The 18,299-nt window shown below is 41.8% G+C and overlaps 1 protein-coding gene across 3 annotated transcripts in view; it reads right to left on the reverse strand.

Moving 5' to 3' along the window:
- UXS1 (UDP-glucuronate decarboxylase 1) overlaps positions 1 to 16,442 on the reverse strand; it is a 63,809-nt gene extending 47,367 nt beyond the window's left edge. The window contains exons 1-4 of one of the 3 annotated variants that reach the window (XM_011956633.1): positions 16,415 to 16,442; positions 15,099 to 15,147; positions 14,017 to 14,060; positions 8,403 to 8,463 (exon numbers count right to left, since the gene is read on the reverse strand). In XM_011956633.1, the coding sequence (XP_011812023.1) occupies positions 8,403 to 8,463; positions 14,017 to 14,060; positions 15,099 to 15,147; positions 16,415 to 16,419 (159 nt within the window). In that variant the 5' untranslated portion in view covers positions 16,420 to 16,442. Of the gene's footprint in view, positions 1 to 8,402; positions 8,464 to 14,016; positions 14,061 to 15,098; positions 15,163 to 16,414 lie in introns of all 3 variants that reach the window. The other 2 variants (XM_011956632.1, XM_011956634.1) reach the window with 2 other exon arrangements.
- Between the last annotated feature and the right edge of the window lie 1,857 nt (positions 16,443 to 18,299).

Raw genomic sequence — 18,299 nt, forward strand, 5'->3', positions numbered from 1 at the left:
TGCCCTCTCTTTACCCGTCCACTATGTGATGACATAGCAAGAAGACCCTCACCAGATCACAACCCCTTGATCTTGGACTCCCCAGCCTCCAGAACCATGAGCCAATAAATTTCTGTTATAAATGACCCAGTCTTAGGTACTCTGTCCTAGCAGCACAAAAAGGACTAGGACAGAAAATGGGTACTAGGGAAGTGGGATGGTTGCTTATACAAACACCTGAAAATGTGGAGAAAGCTTGGGAACTAGGTAATGAGTAGAGGCTGGAAGAATCTGGAGGTGCATGCCAGAAAAAGCCTAGACTTCTGTGAATGGAGGGTTAAAGAGACAGTGCGGAGGGCTCAGAAGAGAAGAGCCATGGGGGGAGTCTAGAACTTCTTAGAGATTACTTGTAACATGGCTGTGATCAGAACAACTGGAAATACGGACAGTGAAGGCCATTCTGATGAGGTCTCAGATGGAAATGAACGCATCACTGGAAACTGGAGTAAAGGCTATCCTTGTTACAAAGTGGCAAAGAACTTGGCTGAAATGTGTCTGTGTCCTCTGGCTTTATGAAGGCAAAATTTACAAGCCATGAGCTAGGATATCTGGTGGAAGAAATTTCTAGCAAAATATTAAAAGAACTGCATGACTTCTTTTAACTACACAGAGTAAAATAAAAAAAAAATGGTTTAAAGACAGATTGTATAACTAAAAGGGAAGGAGAACAAAAAAAATTTTTTTTAATGCCCAGCTTTGCCATATAAAGAATGAAAAAGTGTGGGAGAGTGCAGACAACTGACACTTTGATACACAGATTAGCATGGCTAGAAGGAAGCCAGGTTCTGTCCGTTAACACAATGGGAGAAAGACCCTGAAGGCATTTCAGAAATCCTCCAGGTAGGCTGGGACCTTGAGGCCAACATTTCCAGAGAGGTGCTCAAGGTCAGCATTCATTGCCCTGTGCTGCCACAAGTCTCTGCTCCTCAACCAGCATAGCTGTGGCTCCTGCCAGTCCAGGCACAGCTCAAGCTACCACTCTGGAAGATATAGGCTGTAAACGGTGGCGGCGTCCACATAGTGCTCTAATTCCGCAAGTGTGCAGAATGCAAGAGCCATGAGAACATGGCTTCTTCCACCTAGATTTCAAAGGATGTCACAAATAGCCTGGGGCGGGGTGGGAGGTGGCGGGGGGTAGGCAGAGACTCACTGCAGTGATACAGCTGCCACCAAGACTCCAGAAGTGTAAAGCCACCAGCATGTAACACCAGCCTGAGGAAGTTACAGGCACAGAACTCCAACTCATGAGAGCTGCCAGGTGGACTGAGACCAACAAAGCCACAGGGTTGGGGCTCCCAGAGGCCTTGGAGGTCCAACCCCTACCCCAGTGCACCCAGGGCTCAGGCCATGGAGTCAAGAAAGATGATGCGGAGCATTAAGATTTGATCTTGTTGCCCTGTTGGGTTTTGGACTTACTTGGGACCAGTTGCCCTGTTCTTTCCTATTTCTCTCTTTTGGAATGGGCATGTTTATCCCATGCCTGTTCCACCATTGTATTTTACAAGCAGATAACTTGTTGTGATTTCACAGGCTCACAGTTGAAGGGGAATTTGCCTTAGGATGAATCATGCCTTGAATTTTACCCAAATGATGTTTAGATGAGACTTTGGACTTTCGAATTGGTGCTGGAACAAGTTAAAATGCCAGGCTATTGGGATGAAATAAGTACGTTTTGCATGTGAAAAGGACATAAATTCTAGAGACCACAGCCAGAATGCTATGGGTTTGAATGTGTACCCCCAAAAGCATGCACTGGAAACTTAATTCCCAATGCAACAGTATTGGGAGGTGAGGCCTAATGAGAAGTTAGTAGGTTATGAGGGCCCCACCCTCATGAATGAATTTATGTCATTATCGTGGCAGTGGGTTATGTGTAAAAGGATGAGTTGGGTCCCCTTTGTCTCTCTCACCCACTCTCTGCCCTTCTGCCACGGGATGATGCAGCAAGAACACATCCCTTGATATTGGACTTGCCAGCCTCCAAACCATAAGCCAATACATTTCTACTTATACACTACCCAGTCTGTGGTAATCTGTTACAGCGGCACAAAACAAACTAAGAAGAGTAGACTATCAGATTTGTGATCAATCTGACAACACGGCAACAAAACATTAGAAAAATTAACTTTTCTATGCTACTTGAGACACTAATGTATTTCCAAATTCATGCTCAAATGCATATGCCTTTTTGAGGCAATAGAAATAACCTCAAAAGAGGGACATACAAGTATTAACAGACTTCAGAGTCTGTTCACAGCGAGAGCTACGTAAGCCGTCTCAAAAAGGCAAGAGACTTGACGTAACTTCCAGAAAAACAGAGAGATTATATGGGGCAATAGTCTAATATCAATTCAGGAGTGACAATAATATTTTAGGGATGCACAGTCCTACAGCCTAGTTGATGGGTAAAAGAACAAACCAACCTGTGTACTAGTTATTTCAACATCAAGGTCATATATAAATCATTTCTTGTAGAATTGCAGTGTAAAGTGCTCCACAGACCTGTTCCCCAAGGAAACAACCATAAATGGTCCAAATTATTTTTTTAAATAACCATTAAAAGTCTCTGGAAATTGTGCTAAGCATGTACAGCAAATGAAGTAACACGTATTCAAGAAAATATAAAATTCACTTTGGGAGGCTGAGGTGGGCAGATAGCCTGAGGTCAGGAGTTCAAGACCAGCCTGGCCAACATGGTGAAGCCCCATCTCTACTAAAAATACAAAAATGAGCTGGGCGTGGTGGAGCACACCTGTAATCCCAGCTACTTGGGAGGTTGAGACAGGAGAATCACTTGAAATCAGGAAGCAGAGCTTGCAGTGACCTGAGATTGTGCCACTGCACTCCAGCCTGGGTGATGAAGCGAGATTCCACCTCAAAAAAAAAAAAAAAAAGAAAAAGAAAAAAGAAAGACAGACAGACAAAATATAAAATTAAGTAAGAACAGCAAGAGTATGCAACACTTGAGTCCATCCCCACAGTTTAGAGTGGGGAATGTGCTGGGTGTGGCCAAGAAAATGAGAACCCCACTCAAAAGATATGGTATCTCACCAGGAAGGGCCACTTGGCAGTACTTCCCAGACAGGGAAGGCTGAGAATAACAGGATTCCAGTCACGGTTGCCCCGACTTACTTAGAAGGGAGAAGTTACACGCCAAGAGGGGCAAGGAAAAAAAATCAGTGGCTACAGCACCCTGATTATAAAACAGAGGTGTTGCTCCCACCCCAGCTTCAGGGCAGTGGTTCAGAGGTTTTCCTGGGGGACAGAGGTACTGAAAACAGTGTACTCAAAAGCTCTCCCTAAAGGGAGTTGACTTTATTTCAAAAGGAAAGTGGAGAAGTTCAAGCATAAGGGTGCTCTCAAGAACAACGGAGATGCAGATGGTAAGCAATAAATAGAAGGCAGTAGATCTATGAGAATAAAAAGCTAAATCCAAGGCCAGCTTGTTTAACAGAAAGAACCAGGGAGAGGACACTTAAGAAATCTTCTGGGGTCAGAACAAATCTCAAAGACTGGTCTAAAATCTACCCCTGCCAAGAGGACAGAATTTAACTGAATCAGGCTGAAGAGCAATTTAAAACGCACAGCATTGTTGAAAAATAAAGCAATGAGCTAGCAACTCCTGCAGCCTAACAGCTGGGTGAGATACTGCACAGGCTTAATAGAGAAATCAGGGAAAGAGACTGTCAACATGAGCCTGTTAGAGCCACCATCATCCCAGGGGGTGTGGCCAAGGCTACATCCTCCAAGGATCAACAGTTAAAGCTTCACACTGGAGTGGCGGGGAGGGAATAGGAAACACTTCACTAAAGTAGACCTGACAAGTCACTAAACAAACAAACAAGTAAATAAAATAAAACAAGTTGGGGAAGGTGGGGGTTGGGATAAGGGCACAGTATCTAGAAGCGCTACAATATACTACCTAAAATGCCCAGTTTTCTACATCAAATTACGAGACATGCAAAGAAACAGAAATGGGTGACCCATACACAGAAAAAAAACCAAGCAATAAAAACTGTCTGTGTGAAATCCCCAGTGTTGGATATAACAAAGACACCAAGGCAAACACCGTAAATATTAGGTTGGTGCAAAAGTAATTGCAATTTTTGCCATTAAAAGTAATGGCAAGTGTTCAAAGAACGAAAGGAAACCATACTTAAAGAAGTATATAGATAATAAAGAGAGATTACAAAATAGAAACAAATTGAATTCTGGAGTTGAAAAATACCACAATTGAAACTAAAAATTCAACAGAGGGATTCAACAGTCGATTGGAACTAGGCTAAAGAATCAGCAAACTTGGACTGAAAGGGCTTATGCAACCCCAAGATCACAGGAAATACAGGAAACTACACAGAGCCTCAGACAAATACAGGACACCAATAAGTGCGTCGACATGCATGCTGCACTGGGAGTATCAGAAAAGAGAAAGGAATATAAAATATATTCAAAGAAATAATGGCTTAAAACTCCCCAGAATTGATGAACATGTGAATGTATATATTCAAGAAGCTCAATGAACTGCAATTAGGATGAGCACGAACAAAAATAGACGCACAGATACATCATTCTAGAAATCCCACAAACCAAAGACAGACAAGATAACATTTTGAAAATAGCTGTACTAGGTTGGATACTGTCCTACAAAGTTTATGTCCGTCCCACAGCTTCAGAATGTGACTTTATTTGAAAATAAAGCCCCTGTAGATGTATTTAGTTAAGAAAAGGTTTTACTGGATTAGGGTGGGACCTTAATCCAATACTAGAGGCACGCAAGGACCCACGTGCTGCTGGAGGCAGAGACTAGAGTAATGTCTCTACAAGCCAAAGAACACCAAGGATTTCTGGCAGTAAGAGAAGCTGGGAGAAAAGCACGGGAAAAATTCCCCTCAGAGCCTTCAGAGGGACACAGGCATGGCCCTGCTGACATCTTGATTTCAGACTTTTATCTTCTAGAACTGCGAGGGATTAAATTTCTGTTGTTTTAAACCACTCAGATGGTGGTAACTGTTACACAAGTCCTAGGAAATTCATACAGCAGAAAAAGAAAAATGACTTGTCACATATAAGGGAACCCCAATATGATTAACAGCTGGTTCATTACAACAAACAATGGAAAAAGCAGTGGATGGCACACGTATTACTTCATTTTGTGCTACCATAAAGGAATGCCTGAAGGTGGGTGATTTACAAAGCAAAGAGGTTTATTTGGCACACGGTCCTGCAGGCTGTACATGAAGCATGGCTCCAGCATCTGCTTCTGGTGATGGCTTTGGAGAGCTTTCAATCCTAGTAGAAGGCTAAGGGGAAGCAGGCATGTCACATGGCAAGAGAGGGAGGAGAAGGGGGTCCCATACTCTTCTTTAACAATCAGATCTCGTGTGAACTCATTACAGTGGGGTGTGCACCAAGACATTCATGAAGAATCTGTCCCCATGACCCAAATAATTCCCACTAGGCCCCACCTCCAACACTGGAGATCAAATTTCAACATGGGATTGGGAGGCTGAAACAAATATCCAAACTCTATCAACATATTTAAAGTGTAAAAATAAACTGGCAGTCAACAATCTCATATACAATCAAAACTAACTTTCAAAACTAAGACATCCCTAGATAAACAAAAAATGAGAGAGCTCATTGCTAGCAGACCTACCACACAAGAAATACTAAGCATGTTCTTCAGGCTGAAAGCAAGTGACCCCAGATAGTAAATGGATTCCACAGGGAAAGAGAAGGGAAAGGTACCAAATAGGAAATGAGTTAATTATAAGGGATTCACTCAGTGACTCACCTAGAGCAACTTCTAGTCCTGCAAGCTCCGTTTGTGGTAAGTGGCCTATACAGACGAACACAAATACTTATCTTTGTTAAAACTACCTACAGTATTCAGTATAGCAACATGCTGTACAGATTTGTAGCCTGGGAGCAATAGGTCATACCATGCAGCCTAAGGGTGTAGCAGGCTGTACCATCTGGGTTTGTGTAAGTGCACTCTGTGATGCTCACAGAACAACAACAAAAACATTTACCAATGCATTTCTCAGAACGTATCCCCATTGTTAAGTGATGCTTGACTGTACATTTATGGTAAAATGATTTTCAACAAGGGTGCCAGGCAAATTCACTGGGCAATAAATAGTCTTTTCAACAAACTGTGCTGGACAACTGAACAGCCATATGCAAAAGAATGATGACATAATACCCTATTCAAAAACTACCTCAAAATGGATCACAGACCTAAATTTAAGAACCAAATCTATAAAACTCTTAGGAAAAAAACATAGTAAATCTTTGTGTCCTGAGTTTAGGCAATGATTTCTTAAATATGACACACCCAAGCACAAGCAGCAAAAGAGAAAAAAACAGACTTCATCTTTAAAACATTTGTGCTTCAAAGAACACCAGCAAGAAAGTAAAAAGACAACCCACAGAATGAGAAAAAACATTTACAAACAACATACCTGATAAGAAGCTTGAATCAAGAATACATAAAGAACTCAATTCAATAATGAAAAGAAAAATAACCCAATTAAATAACAGGGTAAATATTTAATAGAAATTCTCCGAAGAAGATATAGAAATGACCAATAAGCACACAAAAAGATGCTCAACACCATGAGCTATCAGAGAAATGCAAATTCAAACCACAAAAAGATACCACTTCACACCCAGTAGAAAGGCTACAATGAAAAAGACAGACAGTAAGAAGTGGTGTTGAGGATGTGGAGAAACTAGAACCCTCATATACTGCTGGTGGAAATGTACGATGGTGCAGGTGCTCTGGTAAACAGCAGTTCCTCGAAAGGTTAAACAGAGTCACCCTATAACACATATAACAAATGTACAGTCGTCCCTCAGTATCCACGGGGCATTGGTTCCAGGACTGCACCCCACCCCCCATACCTAAATGCGAAGATGCTCAGGTTCCACACATAAAATAGTGTAGTACTTGCATGTAACCCACACACATCCTCCTGTATACTTTAAATCATCTCTAGATAATTATACCTAATACAATGTAAACGTTATGTAAAAATGTTATACTGTATTATTTAGGGAATAATAACAAGAAAAAAAGTCTGCACATATTCAGTACAGACATAACCACTGTGGGCCTAACTACATTTTCAATTCATGGTTAGCTGAATCCATAGATATGGAGGTCCTACTGTATAAATAAAATGTGGTATATTCACATAATGAATTATTTGGTAATAAAAATGTATTAACTACTGATACAAGCTATCACATGAATGAAACCTGAAAACATGCTAAGTGAGAAAAGCTGGTCACAAAAGGCAAATATTGCATTATCCCATCTATATAAAATACTCAGAATTGGCAAATCTACATGGACAGAAAACAGATTAATGGTTGCCTAGGGATTGGGGTGTGGCAGGCCTTAGGGGAAAATGGAGAGTGACTGCTAATGGGTATAGGCTTTCCTTAGGGGGCTCTAAAATTGGATGTGGTAATGGTTGTACAACTCTGTGAATACATTACAAACTACTGAATTATACATTTTAAGGGGGGATTGTATGGTATGTGAATCATATCTCAACAAATCTGTTACTTTAAAAAAATGCAACATGCAATATTTTTGGACATAATTTGTTACCTAATAGTTAAAAGGGTTTCTTTCTTTCATTGGTGAGTTTATACTGATGTTTAACAAGAGCACTATTAGGGTATAAGCCTCCAGGGTATTCATCAAAGTGGTCTGTGAACCAGAAAAGGTTAAAAACCACAGCTCCCAAGTTTCATACTTCCTCAAAAAGATGAACACATGGTTTCCACACAATCCAGTAATCCCACTCCTAAGTATACCTAAAAGAACTGAAAATCCTACGTCCACACAAAAACTTACACGCCTGCATTCATAGCAGCATTATTCATGATAGCCTCCAGGTGGAAACAACTCCAAATACCCATCAATGGAGAAACAGGGAAACAGTATGTGGTACATCCATACAATGGAGTATTGTTCAACCATGAAAAGGAATGAAGAGTACGATTCATGCTAGAGCTGAGCCTTGAAGACAGACCAAATATCACATTATTTCATTCGGATGAAATGCTCAAAAAAGGCAGATTCATAGAGACAGAAAGTAGTTTTAGTGGTTTCCCACAGCTGGCGGGAGGGGACTGGGAACTGGAAGTGACTGCTAATGGGTACAGGACTTCTTTTTGGGGTGATGAAAATATTGTGGAATCAGAATGCAGTGCTAACTCTGTGGACATACTATAAGCCACTGAATTGTATCTTTGAGAAGCGTGAATTCTATGATATGTGAATTATCTCTCAATGAAAAAAGAAAGTTTCTTAATATTACAAATACTAATCAGGTGTGCAAACTTACCAAAATTCTTTTCCGATCCTTTTCTGATAAAAACTTTACTGGTGGGTATTTCTGGGTAAAGCTGTATAACATAAAGAGATTCAAAAGGAAAAAGTCAAACATCTCATTTGAATATTTTCTCTGTCTATCATCAAAGCGTGTGTCAGGTTTTGGGACTGTTATTGTTTGCTCCTTCTCTCGACTCTCGAATGAGTGCTGGAGAAACCAAGGAGTCACTGGTTAACTTGAGGTCAAGAGCTATCTAACCGGATCCTTGTTTAGGATCAAGCTAAGGACATGACTTGAGATTCTATCTCTGAGAAGCGAAAGCTTAAGGAACTACAGGCTTCCAGCAGCTGCTAAAGCAGGACAGGCACTACCTCTACTAGTCCAGACAAAACCACACCATAAGGAAGATGGCCGTGAAACTGCCTTTGCCAAATTGTAATGACTGGCTCCATCGTGCTTCTAACCTCACAGGCTAAATTTTTGTTTTTATTGTTTTTGCTTATTTTAGTGCAGAGGCCAAGATAACTAGGAGAGGAATTTATAGTTAAACGTCGAGGCAAGGAAAACTGACCCTCCTCCTTGTTTCGAGATTGAAGCCACATTCCTAAGCCAAGGTTAGAGTTATGGTAGGGTCTGAACTTTGCTAAAGAATAAGCATAAACAACGACCTGCCATTGCTCAGCTTAGCTTGTTTATCTGTATATTGCTTACTGCCCCAGAGTCACTCAAACAGAGGTTGCAAGATTTGTAACTTCTCCGACAACTTCTACAGATAATATCACTATTGTGAATCCTAAATAAACGGTATTCGAAGTATCTTTCAGATTTAGCATTTTGGCATACAGACGAAGAGATGTCACCTGGTCCTCAGACTCTGCGTCCATGAAATGATTCGGCTGCGTGAAGACAGTTTCGACACCCCCATGATTTCACATCCACCCAATCAATTGTTTCAGCTCCCCAGCCCCCGCCCACCAAACTACCCTTAAAAACCCAAGCCTCCGAGTTCTCAGGGAGGCAGATCTGAGAAACTGCTCCCGTTCTCACAGGTGGCTGGCCCTGCGATTGAACTCTTTCTTGGCTGTAACACCTGTTGCTCTCAGTGCCTTGGTTTTCTCAGGGCAGTGGGTAAGAAGAACCCACCGGACTATAAGCATGGCATTCTCTAGGCACTGTACCAGGGCCCAGGTGGAAGAAAGCAGCTTCGTGAAGTCACAGGCCCAACGCGCGAGGACCGCCCCGCAAGAGTGAGAAAAGATATTAATGAAACTTTGTCTCCTGCTCTGGGAATTTTCACAGTCACAGCATCCTCTTTCTGACCAGCGTCCCTGGTAAAACAATGGAGCATCAGCATCTTCTGTCCCTGTGGGTCTGCTTTGACTCCATCTTAAGTCTCACTTATCTTTTGATGCCCTCTTGCTGCCCTAAGGTGCCATGGGTCCCCAGCCCACACGGATGTCCCAGGAGCAGGGCAGTGTGATGAGAATATAAAACATCCAGTGAGAGGTAATAAACACAGAGCCAAAATATTCATTTTTAAAGTGATTCAGTTAGGAACAAAAGTGCTTTAAATAAAATCTGAGACATCGGCTTTATGGTCATTACCCTAATTGGAGAGGTTGGGCCAGGTCCATCCCTGCCCTGTCCCCAGCACAGACACAGCAATATAGGATACAGAATGCACTTCCTTAATGGTCGCTGAACTGAAGGGAATACGAAGGGTCATTAGACAGAAGTCCCTGAAGCAGGGGTTTCTCATCTCCAGAAAGCCAGGAGCATGCTTTAATTGGAGTAAAAGGGCTATTACAATGCAGACGAATTCCCCCATTAAGAACTTCCAGAGTCTCAAAAGCTCAAGTTCCCCTTGCAGACTGCAAAAGCAGATGGGCGAGTCTGAGAGCATAGGTGGGAACCCTAGGGTTCCCCTTGTGAGCTCGTGGAGTGTCTTTAGTACTTGCCGCCCATAGGAAGGGCCTCGGGAATGTTACCCATGTAGCCGGGGAGCAGGTGCAAGTTCTGCCTTCAGTCAGGAGCGATGCTGTTAGACTGGCGGGAGCAGCACAGATGTCTTGTTTGCCAAGTAACACTTCTTGTCATTCCGTCTCTTCCCTCACCAACTCAGCTGGGGGACGACACTGTAAATCTCAGAGTTATCTGTGTGCGCCTCTCACACCGCTCCAATTGTCCGCATTTCTCTGAGCTCACGATATCCAGGTCTTCAGCCTCAATCCCCGAGCGGCACACCCAGCGCCGTGGCACAGCTGAGACCCTCTTTCCTTCCCGTGACTGCTCACAAGCACCGTGGCTCCTCCGGACTGGGTTGTGAAAATGCTGGTGTCGTCTCCGACTCGTAACTTCCCCTCACTCACCTTCAGGGCTCCTTCTCTACTGTGTATATGATTTTAGAGTCAGGACCGCATAGAAATGGGAGAGCATAGCTACATACAGGAAAACGAGGTGCAGGGAGAGAAACCAATTCAGTGAGGAGCGGAGGCGCAGGACTGTGGAGTGTGCATCCGGGGCCACGGAAACAAATGTTAATCCAAGCTGTCAGCTTAGAATAGTCCCTATCTGAAAGCTTAAAATGAAATGTGGTGTGCTACTTATACCAAGAGGAAACGGCCAAACCGTTTTATTACAGGAAATGTACTTCAAAGAAATCGAACTGAAGCAAAGGCATGGTTGCCTGACACACGCAGTGACGGGCGTAAGATGGACTAAAAAAGACTTCAAATGCAGCGTGCTGACACCTTTAATTTAAAAGACGAAAAATGGTTGAGTTTCTTGCTTTGTTTCTCTTCAGTACGTAGCAACCGAGTTTTAGATTTCATATGTATACGTTCCAGTAATTAAACTTTTAAAAAACTATCTTATACTCCTCACTTCTTCCTGTGAGAAGCCACACATACAAAGCTGAAAGCAACAGGAAGGGGAGGGTGCCTGTGGGGTCCTCCTCAGTATGCATGTCATCCTGTTTTCCTCCTTGCAGTAATGGGTGACGGAGCGCAGTGACCGACAGAGTGCAGTGACCATGTGGATGCTGTTGGCTGGGCCACATGCTGAGCCAGCTGCCTGGTGCTCCCAAGCACCTGCTGGACTGACCCAGGGCTGGGCAGGGGCACAAGGCCTTTTTTTTTTTTTTTTTTGAGACAAGGTCTCACACTCTGTCGCCCCAGATGGAGTATAGCGGCATCATCACAGCTCACTGCAGCCTGGTATTTTTTGTAGAGATGAGGTTTCCTTATGTTGCCCAGGCTGGGCTCGAACTCCTGGGCTCCAGCCACCGGCCTGCCGAGGCTTCCAAAGTGCTGGTATTACACCGTGCCTGGCCCACAAGGCTTCTTAAAGACCTGTAGTAGGTGAAAATCCTACCCAGTGTACTGGCTCATCCTCTTATTTGGGAACTTTCCATTAAGCACCATTCTACACTAGGTACTAGGGGTTAAGCAGTAAAACGTGGCAGAGGCATGAGGCCTGCATTCCTCAGCGAGAGAGAAACCAGCAAGCAGAGGCAGAATGAGGGATGAACTAGGTAACAAATCTTTTCTTACAGTCCCAAATGAATACTTTACTAATTATTAATGTTTTATGCCATTCTAGATAACACTTACTGTTTAGCCAGGAAGTAGTATTCTTACTTAGAATTTAAATTATCATCATTTGCCATCTATTCAAAGAACATTTAAAGATACAGAGTTAAAATTAAACAAATGGCATATAATCAAAGTATTAAGCAATGGGAGTGTGATAAAAAAGAAAAAGCCCACATACAATCCATTTACTCAGGATTCTAGAATGACACTGTCTTCTTTCTTTCCCTGTATAAATATAACCTGTAACTTCCAAAAATATCTTTAGTTCTTGGGGGCCACTTTGCTCAAAGTGATAAGCACATCAAGTAAACCTATTTCCAGTCACATTCTTATATTGTCAGTGTCGAGATGGTAGTTTGATCATCTTTATCACACACTTAGGAAAAGTAAAGCTAGACGGAGTTCCATCAACTTCTATCGTCACGCTTTTTTAGCCAGGCCTGCGCTTGACCTTCTGACACAGTAGTGCAGGCATGTGGATCACCGGACCTGCTGACCAACCTGAAAGACGGAACCATTCCAGAATGAATCACCTGCAAGCAGCCCCAGAGGCAAATGTTTGCCCTCTGCCCCTATTTTCAAGGTGTCTCACAGGTTGACAAGAATAAAGTGTTAGTAAATTCTTAGGATCAAATTCTTATTTGTGCTTCTCTGTCCGGTTTAAAAGCACACACTCAAAAAAACATCACAAAGGTATCAAAGAGATTGTGTAATCCTCACATGTTGAGAGCTCTTGTTCGTAAGCTATTGCCTTAGGGAAGTTATCGAATTGAGACATTTTTCTTTTCATAAATAAATACTATCATCTAAAGAAAATAATCACTGGTGGACAAGTTTGGGTTTTTTTTGACTAATATATAAACCGTGTATTAGGTTATTTCTTATCGTTCCAATTTTTCTAAAAAAAAAAAAGCTTCAATTAAAATCTCTCAATTCTGCTGTCTTATCAAAGGCAGATTTTCTGGCTCCCATCCAAAGAAATATTACAAGCTGTATAACTGAAGCACAAAATCACAGCAAAAAAAATTTAAAGTACAAGTAGCAATCTTATATTACTAAGGGAATCTGTTAAAAATTACTGACAACTTTTGTTCTGGTAAGTGCTGAAATTAACAGTTTGCTTGACTGCTCAGTTGAGGATAAGAAGAAAGTGAATGACACATTTTGTTTAATGATGCTTCTCCAATCGTATTTCCCTTTGATCATTTAATGAAAATCAAAGAAAAACTGCTCTTCATTTCTTCATTTTTGTTCTGGACTTGATAAAAGGCTCATTCAATGCTGACACACATCATCCAAACTCATCCCAAGAAAGGGGAAAAAAAAATCACATCAACTTTAATAAATGCTGTCATTTTTCTTTTTAAAATTTCTAAAGACTCAACTGCTACTCCAGACAATGTTTTCCGAATACAGTACGTGCAAGAGGAAAGTCCCAGAGCCTGAGGCTCAGCGGCCTTGGGAGTGCCTGAGAGAGAACCTGAGGGCAATAGTGCCCCAAAGGGTGAAGAGAGGTTCTCTCTGGAATCTGACTCAAATAAATGTTTCTATCATATTCCATTAATTCTTTCCCCCACTTCACCTGGACTAAATTCTGGAAACCTCATGAACTTTGGTGACAAAAGCAGCCAAATGACTACACATGACACACCACAGGCTCCACATTCTTATTTTGTGGTGTTTGCATATGGTACTATGTTTTAGGCCCACAGGACTGTCCTCCTGTTTTGGAATTCTAGCCAACTGATCAATATATGCAGAAGTTAAAGGAAAATGTGAGGCCTGGCCTCAACTTCTATGTAATAAATTTGCAGAAATTCAGACATTCAGAGTTTGAACAAGGAAGATCTTAACACATCTAGATTGACTCTTCTCCCAATATTCTATCTGGGTATTAGACTGAAAGCGGGGGAAATGCATATGTAGACATTTATTTAGGTTGGTAGAGTTTGGAGAAAACAAACTGAGAATTAATTATTCAATTGAGACAAACTAATTTTAACTATTGACCTTAAGACAAAAAGTACACATACCTTTTTTCTAAATCTCTGATCTTCTCTCTTAGTGGTTCAACCATCTAGAACAATAACAAAAATCAGTTTTAAAGCAAAAACACAGTTCTCAACTCCTTTCACCCCATTCTGATGTTTCAGATAAGGCAAAACAGGTTTTAATTTCTTCTACAAATTAACTTCCGGTTTGAAATTACGATACACCACTTGCGTCACAATGCTAGAACTGAAGAGATAAACTGTCAATTTGAACTCTTACGTCATAAATGCCTCAGTTTCTGAGACAATTAATGTATTTGCTCACCTAAGCTAGGAAGAATGTAAAAGGTGTTTCAGGTTCATAAAAACAGATCAACACTATCCATCTCTTTTTAGGAAGAATCCCCTAAGCATGGCCCACAAAAGCTTAACATCTTGTTTCTGCAATTACTGTGTATACTCATGTTACCAGCTGCAGCACATAGTTGCAGGCTGTGAGTCAACCCACATCCACATCTGTAGACACTGTGGACTCGGGGAAAAAGACAGCAACCCAAGGGCTTCCCAGGACTCCCTTATTTGGCTTCAGATCCAAAGTAAGTAATTCCCCATCCTCTCCCCCACAGTCTATGTTACAGTGGTCTGGCTGTATCTACATGTATTTCAATAGGAAGTGCATAAACAAGCATAGGTGCTAGCCTTCAGCTGGGTGGGTGTGCGACGTCTCCATCTGTGCACGTGGATGCTCTTTACATTTGTTGGCCTAGCATCTGATTGGTGGCCATTTATCTTTTCAGCATCTGTGCCAGTGAGAGGATGCTGGTACTCATCTCTGTCTCCCAAAGGCAATCACTTCCCTTTCTCTAAAAAACACTTACCTGAAAAGTCATGTAAAAGTCTAAATCCATTTTGCCTTTGAGGTAGAACTTGTTTTAATAAGTCAAAAATGGACCAACAGTAACAGATTGCATGTCCTCTTAAATAAGGGAGTAATTTTTTGAGACATGGTTTCGGAATCACAGAACAGCATCAAGCTGCCACAATAAGAATGACAGCACGAGCAAAGGAAGCAAAATTGACAAGCACACAGACAAAATAGATACAAAAATAGAAAAGAGACTAACCTCTTCAATCTTGCTTTCAATTTTTAGTTCACCATTTTCCTGGATAGACCTGTTGAGTAGAAAGCTATAAAACTGAGATCAACTGAAAGGCTTTGTGACTTCAAGACTGTTTCTGAATAAATTACCCTAACATAACCCAAAGGATGCAGACCACCTCCGTCTCAGGCTCAACTATCAGTCACGTGTACAATTCCCTCCAGAAGGGATGCACCAGAGGAAAAGACAACCAAAGGGAGGGAATCCCCTTAAATCCATCTATGAACATGCTCGGTATTACCTAATGGATTATTTCCACTAAACTAAAATAATCTCACTGCTATGCTACATCCAACACAGGATTTTAAATTAGAAGCAGGAAGTGTGTCTGTAGGAGTATATGTTTGTGCCTGCTGGACTTTCCTGGGGATTTAATGCAAAAATGGAGTCTTTTAAGTAAAACCACAGAGCTCCTTTAAATGGGATCTGAGCACCCCACCTAGTCATACACAGCAGCCTTTGTCAGGAGACACAGACATGCCCTGGTGGTAGGAATCAAATCGACACTGTCCCACCCACCTTGCAAAACCCAACTCCACATGTAAAGTCTCCTGAGGGCATAGTAACCTTTTACCCTGGTAGACATGTGCAGCCGCATTACATTACAATACCAACCTAATCATCACAACAGTGATTCTCACAACATACCAAGGGGAGCAAATTTTCCTTTACATGGAAAATGATTAACAGTACCAAATTTGCTTTTACAATAAATGCTTATTTCTTTCTGCTGATTTTTTTTAAAGGCTCTTTGTTTAATTTGGTGAAGAGATAACCCAAGGATTCTATTTTTACAAGAGTGCCTCCTGCCCTGTGAAGCACACACGATGCATACAGGCCTAACACTGGACTAAATAGGTGGTCTCTGCATCGATATCCACTAGCTGGCCCCCTGGAGTCACGGGCCAGCCATGGCTTCCCGAAGACAGCTCCCTTCTCAAAAGGCTTTGCAAAAGCCCCTCTGTTCTTGCTCAAGCCACCCAGAAATACAATTTACATAAGCTAGGGTCAACCCTTTATTATCTACATAAGAAGGGAAGGGAGGGGTAGCTGACCATTGCTTTACTTGTGGGCTTTACTTGGTAATTGTTAAAATCAGCTGCATTCCTTGAGAATACCGATAGGAGAAAAGAGACAGCTCAGATACGTGAATAGCAAGAACCCAGTTTTGTTTTTAAAATATACTTTTAATTAAACCATGACATTCATGGTATATATGTACCAACTGAAATGTGTCTATAAAATCCAACCACAGTACCCAAGTAATTAAAAACAATTACCTCATATTAACGAAGTTGCCCCAAACAGCTGTAAGAGAAAGAAAAAAGTCAATGTTTAAGTCCACAACTTTCAGGAATTCCAATGGATGGAATCTTAAATTTTAACCAATATTTTAAATTTTACAAAGAAAATTAACTTATGTCATGAAGACAACTAAATGCACAGTTTGTTTTCAAAACAATTAAATCTTACCACAAAATAAGTAAAAACAGGATCGGCAGATTTTATTCAGGCCAAGTTTGAGAACTGCAACCCAAGAACATTGATTCAAGTTGCCCTGAATATATGCTCCCATCAGCAGCAGTGACAAGTGGGCTTTTAAAGGAAGAGGCAGTTTCTAAGTTACCAAGAATTTACATTAAAATAACATAAGCTACTGATTGGCTATACATTGTTTTTGTATCAACATTTCCAGGAAAAAGATAATTGGGTAAGGCAGCTGGGCAGAAACAAAATGCCTTTAAAGAACTGGCTCTGGGCACGGCAGGCATGACTTTAGTTCCATGCTCATGTCGCTGTGGCTCGATAAATTCTGCATACCTCACATGGCCCATACTGCTCTGAGCTGTTTTTCTTTTCTATCTATCCCCGTGGTTTTGGAATACCTCTTTTAGGGTCTGGAGTTGAGAGTGCATGTGAAGCTTTTTTTTTTTCCAAGTGACCTATATTGCCCAGTCTGGTCTCTAGCGATCTTCCCGCCTCAGCCTTCTGAGTAAGTGGGAATGCAGGCATGCGCCACCACACCTAACTAAGGATGCATGTGTTTTGATAAACAGTATGTTCTCAACCTTCGTTTGAGGAAGAGCTAGTCACAAAAATCAAATAATCACATGTCTGAAAGAAGTCCTAAGGTTCAGTCCAACCTCTCCCTTGTCATGATGATGAAAGCAAACCCAGACAGGTTAAACAGTGGCCTGCAGTGCGGCTTAACTTCAACGGGAGTGCATCCTTTCTCAGCACTTACCACGTCTCCCTTCTATACTCTAGGCACCTGGTGGGCAGGCTCTCCTGTGCCTGTATACAGCTGGCCTTCGGTAATTGTGTGTAAGTCAGCCCTGAATCAACAGCGGATGACTTTAAAACAGTATACTGGACCATGAGCACTCACTTTAAGTTACTGAGCAGGGGATTCTTTCTATGGAAGTGTTTTCTGAGGATAAGCGGTCCTAACATTTTGTACACACTCCTATTTGGCCCTCATTTGGCCACTCAGCAGATACTGAAGGCCTTCTAAGTGCCAGGTGCATTTAGGTGCTTCCAGGCGCCGAGGAGGAACAGAGAGAGTAAACACAAACGTCCTCCCAGTCCAGGGTTGTTAATTTTCTGAGTTTGGGAAAGCCCTGAGGTTAGGATCTCATCACCCCAGGCATCTTCCCATTGCCATCCTCTTATGTGTAGTAGGAGTTTAATGGCTACTCATCAAATAGGATGCAGTATACAAACTGCACCCCCACAAGAAATTCCCACTCTCAAGAAGGGGAATGTCGCTAATTCCATAAAAGCACATCTCTCTTCAGAGGAAGAAACTTGATTTAAAAAAAAAAAAAAGACAGCAATATATGAACAATAAAAGTGGCAAGAAAGCAGGAAAAAGGGAGAAATTATAATAAAGCTATTAACAAGATTCATTATTCATTAAAAAAATAAAAACTGCTTATGTCAGGGGCATTGGAACCAGAGTAACTCCATCTTGAACAGAAGCTGGGTAAAGTGAGGCTGAGACCTACTGGGCTGCATTCCCAGACTGTTAAGGCATTATAAGTCACAGGATGAGATAGGAAGTCAGCATTAAGATACAGGTCAGCCGGGCGCGGTGGCTCAAGCCTGTAATCCCAGCACTTTGGGAGGCCGAGACGGGCGGATCACAAGGTCAGGAGATCGAGA

Source organism: Colobus angolensis, unplaced genomic scaffold, assembly GCF_000951035.1.
Source record: "Colobus angolensis palliatus isolate OR3802 unplaced genomic scaffold, Cang.pa_1.0 Scaffold42, whole genome shotgun sequence".
NCBI classification, from domain to species: Eukaryota; Metazoa; Chordata; class Mammalia; order Primates; family Cercopithecidae; genus Colobus; species Colobus angolensis.